The sequence below is a fragment of the Peromyscus eremicus genome, chromosome 22 (assembly GCF_949786415.1).
Source record: "Peromyscus eremicus chromosome 22, PerEre_H2_v1, whole genome shotgun sequence".
Classification (NCBI taxonomy): Eukaryota; Metazoa; Chordata; class Mammalia; order Rodentia; family Cricetidae; genus Peromyscus; species Peromyscus eremicus.
The window spans coordinates 36,738,705-36,749,184 of record NC_081437.1 but is presented as its reverse complement, the minus strand read 5'-3'; the positions used below and the strand labels follow the sequence as shown (position 1 = coordinate 36,749,184).

The 10,480-nt window shown below is 54.0% G+C and overlaps 2 protein-coding genes across 3 annotated transcripts in view; one reads left to right on the top strand and one right to left on the bottom strand.

The window, feature by feature from the left end:
* The first annotated feature begins 970 nt into the window (after window positions 1–970).
* On the top strand, window positions 971–8,066 carry Iah1 (isoamyl acetate hydrolyzing esterase 1 (putative)). The gene is made up of 6 exons (XM_059248681.1): window positions 971–1,103; window positions 2,480–2,532; window positions 2,990–3,138; window positions 4,656–4,817; window positions 5,500–5,621; window positions 7,748–8,066. Exons 1-6 carry the CDS (start codon window positions 1,023–1,025, stop codon window positions 7,928–7,930), a joined length of 750 nt encoding a protein of 249 aa, XP_059104664.1. The 5' UTR covers window positions 971–1,022; the 3' UTR covers window positions 7,931–8,066.
* A 531-nt stretch (window positions 8,067–8,597) lies between these two features.
* Adam17 (ADAM metallopeptidase domain 17) overlaps window positions 8,598–10,480 on the bottom strand; it is a 48,389-nt gene continuing 46,506 nt past the window's right edge. For both annotated transcript variants that reach the window (XM_059248679.1, XM_059248680.1), the window contains one exon: window positions 8,598–10,169. In XM_059248679.1, the coding sequence (XP_059104662.1) occupies window positions 9,819–10,169 (351 nt within the window). In that variant the 3' untranslated portion in view covers window positions 8,598–9,818. The remainder of the gene's footprint in view (window positions 10,170–10,480) is intronic.

Sequence of the window (10,480 nt, the reverse complement as noted above, 5' to 3'; positions counted from 1 at the left end):
CGGGGTGGCCTGTTTCCTTCTACACCCAATGGCCTGACTCCTGCCGGACCACTTGTCCACCGTTCTCGAACCATCCTGTCCTCGAGGAGCCGCCTCCCACACGAGCTGATTCCGCCTGCAGGATCCTAAGATACTCCAGCGGCTGCCTCGGGATCCGTCTTCCTGGACATCGGAAAGGAAAAGCAGTGGCCATATTGGCATGTCTGTTTTGAGTTGAAGTACCGTGCCATAGGTTTGGGACCCGCCCTCCACCCTTCCCAAATTCCTCGGTTTATGTTTGTAACATCGACAACTTTCAGGACTCATTCCTTTGTGTGGGATCCGCACACTCAGTTCAGAGCTGGTTCTACGACAGATGTGTGGATTAGCTCACTACTATATTTTTATTCCTAAAGTACATAGAATTCAGGCCAGGAAGTCACCGGGTGCAGGGAGGGGTGGCTCTCGGCTCTCTCCCAGAGCACACTCACTGTCCGGCCACAGGGTCGCATTGTGTCACCTGCCCATGTACTTCCCTACTCGGTGTGTAAACACTCCTGCGCTTCCTTAAAATGAACTGTCTGTAAAACAGCCCAGTTCCCATGTCTTTGGCCTGTGTCAAAACTCTAGGGCCCTCGTATCATACAACATTTTGTATATAAAGCCAAACATTCGTTTTAACCCTGGGGCACGATGCTGTGGAGTCCGGAGGTCTGGAGTCAAGTCCCTGGACAGCTCTGGCTTTCAGAGCAGCCGCTTGGCTGTGTCCATCAAGGTGGCCGGTGATGGACGGGTGCGCCAGCCTGCGCTGGGCACTGAGCTAAGTCTCCAGGACACCCCAGCCATCGCCGGTCCCGGAGCCATGGAGTGCGGGGTGGGCCGGCCGAGAGAGCCCTGGTTTACCGACTCACGGGCCCGGAAACGGCCGCTGGAGGCGGCAGGAGCGCAGAGCGGCGGCCCGGAGCTGGCCCCGCCCACGGCTGGCCCCGCCCCCCGCTGCCTCCACATCCGGCGCGGACCGGCTGTTCCGAGCCCGGGCCTCCATGGCGCTGTGCGAGCGGGCGGCCAGCGGGAGCTCTCTGATCTGGCCTCGCGTGCTGCTCTTCGGGGACTCCATCACGCAGGTACCCGCCGCACCCTCGGCTGCGTCCGCGCCTGTCGGGCGGGCCTGGCGCGGTTCCCTCGTACTCCGAGGGCCGTGCATCTTTGCGGGCTGGGGTGGGCGCCCGGGCTGCCCGAGTCCGCGTCTTTTCAGGGGGTCTTTACATGGCCGGGGGTGCACGGGGGTCTTTACATGGTCGGGGCTGCACGGGGGGGGGACTTGACATGGCCCGGCGCGCGTCGGGGTTGCACGGGGGTCTTTACATGGTCGGGGGTGCACGGGGGAAGGGACTTGACATGGCCCGGCGCGCGTCGGGGCTGCACGAAGGGCTTAGGGGTCTGGAGCAGCTCCGCGTTCGCTTCCCGCAGCTCCCTGCGGGTTCCTTGCCGAAGCCACTTTGAACTTTGAACCGGCCGGTTCATCCCTCGCTTTCTCTCGTGGCGCAGGTCCAGTACCAAGTTGTTTTGAAAACAAAATGCTTCCAACAGTAGGAAAAAGTAATCCTCTCACCTGATAGCGTTTGACTCCCAATTAAGGAAGTTCCTCAAGACGCCTCCCCTCGGAAGCAAACCCACTTCCCCGTGGTTTTCAGATGCTCAGGCATGCCGTTCCCTAATAATGGGCAACATTACTTTTAGGTGTTCTTTTTTCTTTTGATGTTTTTCTTAATGGTTATATTGTTTTATATATATATAAATTTTATAATTAATTTCACATATCAGCCACAGATTCCCCTGTCCTCCCTCCTTCCACCCCCCAGCCCTCCCTCCAAATCCACCCCCCACTCCCACCTCCTCCAAGGCAAGGTCTCCTCTGGGGAGTCAGTCCAGCCTGGTAGACTCAGCCGAGGCAGGTCCAGTCCCCTCCTCCCTACACCAAGGCTGAGCAAAGTGTCTCAGCATAGGCCCCAGGCTCCAAAAAGTCAGCCCATGCACCAAGGACGGTCCGGCTCCACTGCCTGGGGGCCTCCCAAACAGTTCAAGCTAATCAACTCTCACTTATCCACAGGGCCTGGTCACTTTTAGGTGTTTGTAGGTGGCCAAGGTGGCGTATTGCTGCCCGAGGACTGCCATGACTGTTAGGGAAATCAGAGCATTGGCTTCCTTGGTTTTCAGCTGTGGAGATAACACAATGTCATCCTCTAACTCAACAGAGTACAGATAACAAATGTCTAATGTTAAGTCGCAGTAAAATGTAGGTGATTGGTTCGAGTCCATTGAAGGAAGAAAACCGCATTTCCAGAGAGCTACCAAGTGAAGCACAGTGGCCCCCACGATACCCTCCCAAGCAAGGATGGCAAGAAGCTTGGAGGTGTCAGGACGTCGTCCCTGCCCCTAAAGGGCCTGGCCGACACCTGTGCATTGTCTGGCTGTGGATAGTAACGGCTTTTCTCTTCAGTTTTCTTTCCAGCAGGGTGGATGGGGCGCATTGCTGGCCGATCGACTTGTCAGGTGAGAACAGTTCCCAGATCCAGATTGGATTCAGCTGCTTCCTAGTGGGAAGCCTCCTCTGAAGAGTAAAGACACAAACCGTGGGTCTGCATTTGTTAGCGTTTTTTCCTCCTCGGCGTGTTAAAGGGACACAGGCAGGTACTCGGGTTCTGCACAGTGGAGTTGGCCACCCCGTGAGATCAGGCAGCACTCGTGTTCACTGGGGTGCTTGCCTACAATCCTTCACACCACTGAGTTCCCGCCTGTTAGCGGGTCTCTGACGTTCTACATGCTCAGATTAACACCCATCAGAAGGTCCATTGTAGATGCACCCCGAGCCACCCACAAACACGTATAGAATTAGCCCCTTGTATGGATTCTTATCTCACTGAGGGATACGGGAGGCCAGGCAGGGTCTGAGCGCTTCCAGGAAAGCCACTCTGTCATAACCCATCTTTTTTAACCCGTTTTATTTCAGAAAATGTGACGTTCTGAATCGTGGATTTTCAGGGTACAATACCAGATGGGCCAAGATTATCCTCCCAAGATTAATTAGGAAAGGGAGCGGTACGGACAACCCCGTGGCGGTTACAATTTTCTTCGGTGCCAATGACTGTTCACTCAAAGGTAAGGGCACTTCTAGATCATTTTTGTTTCTCCTGGACTCCAGCCACTACATGTTTGTATGTGTCTCCCAGTAAGAGTTTTCCAGAGAACAGTGAGTTCCTGGAGCTCACCTGTGTGGGTTCCTTTGGGCTTTGATGTGGTCCGATCTGGCTCAGGTACTCTCCGGCTCCCTTTTCACATGACTGTCTTGTCGGCCCACCTGAAATTACTTTCCATCGTTTGCTCCTACACTCTCGTGTCCTCAGCTGGTCCAGCTGGCAGCGGAGGGCTGGCCTTTGGTGAGAAAGGAGTGTCAGTTCTGTTAGAGACAAGATCTCCTGTAGCCCAGGCTGGCCTCAGACTCACCAGGTAGCTAAGGCTAGTTGATCCCCCTGCCTCTACCTCTCACGTGCTGGGATGATAGATGTGTGCCACAACCTGGCCTGATATATGTATTTTTTTTTTCCTCTCTCTCTCAAATTACACGTGGTCCAGAGAAATATGTCCAATCGCCAGCAGTGGCCTGGCTGGCAGGCTCGTGGGTAACTTTTTACATCCCGTGGTTTGCACAGTCTGTAGAGAGAGCCTTGTGCTGTGTGCCAGCCTGACTGGAAGCAAGCCTCCGCAGCCTGGTGAGGGTTTTACACACTCACTATTTTCACAGCTATCCTGAGAGGCAGACCCGCCAGCCCCCTCATTCCCCAGTGAGGATGCTGAGCTTCAGGAGGTTCGACATTTTCCTGAGGTGACAGGTGGGATTAGAGCTGGGGCAGTCTCATGTCACAGCCCACAGAGCCAGCTTTACCCATGGTGGGGAACCTAGAGAAAAGACCAGAACACTCAAAATGCCCCAGCCAGCCTCTGAGGCCTGAGCTGTGAGCAGTATACATAACTGGTTTTAAGCAGGGAGTCTCGTCTTTATGTCTTTTGGTATCAACAGTTCGTCAGACACACTAAATTTGCAAAACTAGATTCCTGCCTGGGAGTGGTGGCACATGCCTGTGGTCTCAGCACCGAAGCCTAAGACAGAGCTCTGCAAGGTCCAGGCCAGCCTGAGCTAACAGTAGGAAAGATACCGTCTCAAAACACAAAGGCCTGCTGGCGGTGGTGGCGTGTACCTTGAATCCCAGCATGCAGCATGCAGGAGGCAGAGGCAGGTGAATCTCTCTGAGTTCCAGAACAGGCTCCAAAGCTACACAGAGTAACTGTCTCAAAACCAAAAACAAAACCACCACAAAGGCCTAGGAATGCCAAAGATTGGGTCTGCTGCTTGCCTAGGGTGTACAGGCCTGAGTTCAGTTCCCTTCCGAGCACGACATAAACCTTCGGCTGGGTGTGGGCGTGCCGTAGTTTAATCCCAGCACTTGGGAGGTGGGGGCAGGGAGAGGAGGCTCTTGGTGAGTTCCCCTCAGGACTACATAATGAGACCCCGTCCTAGCTGTCTAGTGAATTTAGAACCTGTCTAGGGTGGAAACTCTCCAAAGTATATTCATCTTGTTTTGGAAGTGTCCAGACTGAGGTGTCCGTGTCTTGAACAGATGAGAACCCCAAGCAGCACGTGCCCTTGGAGGAGTACCGTGCTAACTTGACAGACATGGTGCAGTACTTGAGGTCTGTGGACATCCCCGGGGAGCGGATCATTCTCATCACCCCGCCCCCGCTGTGCGAAGCCGCCTGGGAGAAGGAGTGCGTCCTGAAAGGTGAGCAGAGCAGGGTCCTGTGGGTGCAGAGTGCTCCCGCTCCGGGGCCCTGAAAGGTGAGCAGAGCAGGGTCCTGTGGGTGCCGAGTGCTCCCGCTCCGGGGCCCTGAAAGGTGAGCAGAGCAGGCCTGTGGGTGCGGAGTGCTCCCGCTCCGGGGTCCTGAAAGGTGAGCAGAGCAGGGTCCTGTGGGTGCCGAGTGCTCCCGCTCCGGGGCCCTGAAAGGTGAGCAGAGCAGGGTCCTGTGGGTGCCGAGTGCTCCCGCTCCGGGACCCTGGAAGGTGAGCAGAGCAGGCCTGTGGGTGCGGAGTGCTCCCGCTCCGGGGTCCTGAAAGGTGAGCAGAGCAGGGTCCTGTGGGTGCCGAGTGCTCCCGCTCCGGGGCCCTGAAAGGTGAGCAGAGCAGGGTCCTGTGGGTGCCGAGTGCTCCCGCTCCGGGGCCCTGAAAGGTGAGCAGAGCAGGGTCCTGTGGGTGCCGAATGCTCCCGCTCCGGGGCCCTGGAAGGTGAGCAGAAGAGGCTACCACAGCTGGTTGCTCCTTTGTCCTCTGCTGTGCAGAGCAGTGCCATTGCCGTAGCCCCAGGCCGGCCAGCAGGCACCAGTGGCACTCAGGAACGGTCCAGTGAGCGTAGCGCCATTGGACCAGCAGTACGTTGGCCAGTGACACTCTGGAGCTTTCCCCAACAGGTTGCAAATTAAATCGCCTGAACTCGGTTGCCGGTGAATATGCGAATGCGTGTCTAACAGTAGCCAGAGACTGTGGGACTGATGTCCTTGACCTGTGGACCCTGATGCAGAAGGACAAGCAGGTACTGTGGCCTTCTCAGTCCCATCAGGGTTATTGGGATCACAGAGGTGAAGCGGGTATGTGCAGCTCTTCTGGAAAGGCTCTTCAGACAGGCATGGTGATGCATGCCTGTAAATCCCAGCACATGGGAGGTGAGGGTACAAGGATCAGGAGTTCAAGGCCAGCCCTAGCTACATAGCATGTTTGTGCCAGCCTGGCTACGTACAACCATGTCTCAAAGGACATAAATGTCAGCCATGCTTTTCACCAAAAAGAGCATAAAGACGGCAGAGGCCTGGAGGGGTAACCAGGCCCTCAGCTTGAGTTTACCCTAGCACCATAAATGGCCAACTTCCTGTCTGTAAGAGCAGGACAGAGTTCAGATAAGACGGTGACATATATTCACTAACAAAACCCATTCCAGTTGAATTACTTTGTCTTAAAGCCTGAAAACAAACGCACAGGGAAAAGCTGGTTGTCACAAACTGCAGCCGCTCAGGAGGGGGCTGGACCATCGTGAGGTCACACACGCGCCGGCGGCGGAGGACCAGCTGTCCGCTGTAGTGAGGTCACGTGCACTGGCGGAGGACGTGACTGTCCTCTGTAGTGTTTGGGCAGCATTATCCACCCCAGGCCCAAAGCTAGACTCGAGCCCCCCATCCTTCTGTAGGTGACTGGGTAGACCCGCGTCCACGGAGTCCTGGGCAGCGAGGAGGCCAAGTCTGATGCCCAAAACGTGAATAGAGCTGGTAGGAAAGGAGGCTCTGAAGTCACGTGCGTGGTTCCAGCTCTGTGGCGTCGAGATGAGGCCGCAGTGACAGGTTAGGGTGAGGACAGTGGACAGTGTTCAGGTTCTACATGGTCCTGGTCTTCAGCATATGAGAGGCATAGTCAGACCCATCTCCTCACCCTCCCCCTTTTTCAGGCAGGGTCTCCCAGGCTGGCCTGGAACTTGCTTTGTAGCCGAGGATAACCTTGAACTTCTGAACTTCCCACCTCCACCCTGGGGAGTGGGGTCCTGGGGACCGAGCATGTGCTAGGCAAGCACTCTGCTGAGTCTCATGCCCAGGCTCCTTCTTATTCCTTAGTAAAACGTTTGTTCTCTAGGGCGTTTCCTTGGGATGCTGAGGCCCAGGGAGGAGCTGAGGGATGGGGACAGACGCTAACCTCCCCCAGTTCTCAATCCCCCCCCCCTCCCCCATGGACCTGGAAGGGTCTGATGGTGTTAGAGTTGGTCTGTGAAGAGGGACTGGAAAGTAGAGACCGTTAGCCCCAGGACACCCAAGAACAGCTGCCGACTTGAGAACCTCACAGACTCCAGTACTTTTCCGAGAAGTGTTCCGCTTACCTTTGGAGGCTCTTGGAGGCCCGGGACTCGAGTCGGCCTCAGCATCCTTGACTGAGCTTTGTCCCCAGGTGGAATTGCCACCGCAGCCCCAGTGCTTACTCTCCTCGAGTTTTAGTACAAACCTCTTCAGGGCCAGCTAACTGGTGAAGGCACTTAACTGCCAAGCCTGGGGACCCGAGTTTGATCCCAAACACCTGCTTGGTGGTTTGGTTGGAGAGAACCAACTCTACAAATTGTCCTGTGGCCTCCTGGTGCTGTCACAGCCTATGTGCACCCCTTCCCCAGGCCCGTACACCTCATGAGTTAAAGAATCCAGTGGAGTCCTGGGGAGTGTCTTCCACCACGGCCTGGTGTGCCTCACAAGTCTTTCCTGGTTTAATGCAGTCAGTGCCTTCCTTACACAACCTCCAGATGAGGAAGGCCACTGGAATCCTCAGTCTCTGTCAGTCTCCACAGAGATCAGGCGAAGGAAGACTCCTCCCAGTTAGAACGGGCCCCGAGTAAATCCTGGGTTTAGACAGGAGTGATGGGAAACTGGGCTCTACACCGCCTTCCTGCTCTGGTCCAGGAGGTCAAGTTCTCATCACCCCGAACCTGCCCACATCCTAGGGCCTGCGCTTTCTTAATGCTAGTGGATCACAGGCCCTCGGACCCAGGATGACGATGTTAGACACAGGAGCACAGGCAGCAAGGGTCTTGTACACAAACCCCTGTTGAGACACACAGGCGGCCACTGTGGTCCCAGTCACTGGTCGGCTGCCCCAAGGAAGGTACGTGACACATTCCTCCTCTCCCCCCAGGACTTCTCATCTTATTTATCAGATGGCCTGCATTTATCACCAATGGGAAACGAGTTTCTGTTCTTAAACCTCTGGCCGCTGCTGGACAAGAAGGTCTCCTCTCTGCCGTGGCTGCTTCCTTACTGGAAGGATGTAGAGGAAGCAAAGCCTGAGCTGAGTCTGCTGGGGGACGGAGACCATTAGTCGGCCTGGGAAACCCTCCCAGGAAGGAGTGGTTCATGGTGCCACTGGCTGGTAATTCACAAACATTTCAAGAATAACTTCATGTACATAACCTCAAGTTGGTAATTCAGTTGATTAAACATTTTTTCAAGATTAACTTCTGTTGATGACTTTAAGATTTATTTTTTATGTGCATTGGTGTTTTGCCTACATGTATATCTGTGTGAGGGTGTCAGATCCCCTGGAACTGGAGTTACAGTTGTGAGCTGCCTTGTGGGTGCTGGGAATTGAACCTGGGTCCTCTGGAAGAGTAGCCACTGCTCTTAACCACTGAGCCATCTCTCCATCCCCCCTGTTCATGACTCTTGATCAAAAAACCCACTAACATTTGTCAGCATTAATAAGTTATTTTTCAGGGAAATGTTATTCTGGACCCATTTTGTTTTGGTGTTGAGTATTTAATGACAAACAGTTATCAATGCCACAGCTACAGAACATACCCTGAGCAGCTTGTTAAGCCTGTACATGGCAAAGAAAAAAAAAGGGTAAGGACAACTTTGGTTTGTTTAAAAAGTCACAATTTTATAAAAATGCTTTTCTTATATTTTGCCAAGAACTTTGATTCATACATACAACCCACACACCCCACTCACCTTATAGCAAATCCTCAAAATATAAGACTATCATGGCTAGTTCAAAGAGCAAATACCACAAGGTACATGTTCAAGTATTAGTGTAACAGACGTCCTCGGAGAGACAAGGCACAGGTTTGGTTAGCGTCCTCAGTTTACAAGTTATCTGGGTTAATATGTGGTGGCTGGTGAGCACATTCCAATTCTTAGAAGAAATGCTCTTATAACTAGACTTTATAGAAATCAGAATTGAGGCTAATGGTATTCATCCTTCACACAGTAAGTACAGAGCATCCAGGATCCTGAAGTACTAAAGCCAGAGGTCACGCGCGTATCTCCTTGCTGGATCTGGAGGTCAGTTCTTCCGGGCTGGGCCCCAGGCGGAGAGCGGCAGCACACCCGGCCTGCTGAGAACCGGTTCTGGTAAGAGTCCCAGCTTGCCTACTCAAAGTCACAAGCAGCAGTCAAGTTCTTTCTGGTTGTGTTGGGAAGTAGTACAGGTTTTGTGGGTATCGAAATTTCTGATTTTTTATTTTATGTGAGCATTTTGCCTGCATGTCTGCACCACACTCGTGCCTGGTGCTGCAGAGGTCAGAAGAGGGCATCAATCAGATCCCCTGGAACTGGAGTTAGAGCACTAAGAGCCACCATGTGGGTGCTGGGAGTGGAACCGGGCACTCCTAATTGCTGGGCCAACTCTCCAGCCAGAGAAACTGCCCAGTGAATAGGGCCTAACAGTGACTCGGTCATCTCTGGTTCACGTGGCTGTTACTGCAGACCTCGTCCAAAGCTCGAGTCTTCATCCTGGACAGGACCATTCTTAGTCAATACGGCCCTAAGTACAGACAGGACTGACTTTCCATCTGCAAAAAGTTCCAGTGCCAAGACAGGCGACATCTGGAGACAATGTACATACAACAGGTTCCTCTGCTTTTACTTGAAGGGAAAAGAAATAAATAAGTCTGTTCCAGTTATCCTCACTACTAACTGCTTCACTGTGGTCCGAAGACCCTTACAGTGCACAGACAGACAGACTGCAGACGTCCTCAGTGCTTCACCAAGAACTTGATCGAGCCTTATTTTCTGCTTCTGCACCACAGGTCAAAGTAGATTTTAGATTATAAAAGAAAAACCCAAAACCTGAAATAAGCCAGATTTACCTCACCCCTTCCAGGGGCCTACACCCACAGAGGGTGCCATGTCCCCTGACAGCATCCACTAAGTGCCTGCGTGTTCCTGGGTCGGCTCTACAGAACATCTGCACATGTGAGGCCCCGTTAGCACTCAGTCTCCTTGCTGTCCACTCGGCTCTGGCGCTGCAGCTTGAAGGAGGCTGCCTTCTCACTCCTGGTGACCGGGTGGTCAGTGAGGTCCTCAAAGGACTTGGCAGCCGCACTGCTGTTGGGGAAGGGGTCCTTCTCAAAGCCATCGTCGTCCACGTGGGAGTCTGTGCTGGGGTCTTCCTGGATGGTGTCCATCCTCTGGTGGTCCAGCTTTGGAGCCGCAGACACTGGCGGCATCATGGAGGCCGGCTGCAGGGGCTGCAGACGACCTGGGGTCTGCGGTGCAGGAAAAGGCTTGATAATGCGAACAGATGCCGAATCCATGCTGCTCAGCATCTCAATGTTCTGGAAAGACACGGGTCCAGGGGTGAGGAAAAGGAATCAAAAGTCAGTACAGCACACTGCAGTAGGCCTGGGCTGTGCTCGAGTGCAGGGCGAGGCGCTGACACCTTGTGTCTACCAAGAGCCACGACACAAGAAGTCAGTGCTGAAAGGCTGAGTCGGCACCGGTGGCTGTGGGAAGCCAGGGTTCCTCTCCGCTACATTTCCACCAGCAACTAAGTCACTTCCTCAGGCCATCCCATCCAATCAGATCCCTGTGACCCCCACGAGCCCAGGAGGAAGAGCTCCTGCTGAGTCTGCTCTTCTGTCTTCTG

Coding starts and splice junctions, on each gene's coding strand:
- Iah1 (XM_059248681.1), top strand. CDS start 1,023: ATGGCGCTGTGCGAGCGGGCGGCCAGCGGGAGCTCTCTGATCTGGCCT. Junction 3,139..4,655: donor CAATGACTGTTCACTCAAAG/GTAAGGGCACTT, acceptor TGTCTTGAACAG/ATGAGAACCCCAAGCAGCAC. Junction 4,818..5,499: donor GAAGGAGTGCGTCCTGAAAG/GTGAGCAGAGCA, acceptor TTTCCCCAACAG/GTTGCAAATTAAATCGCCTG.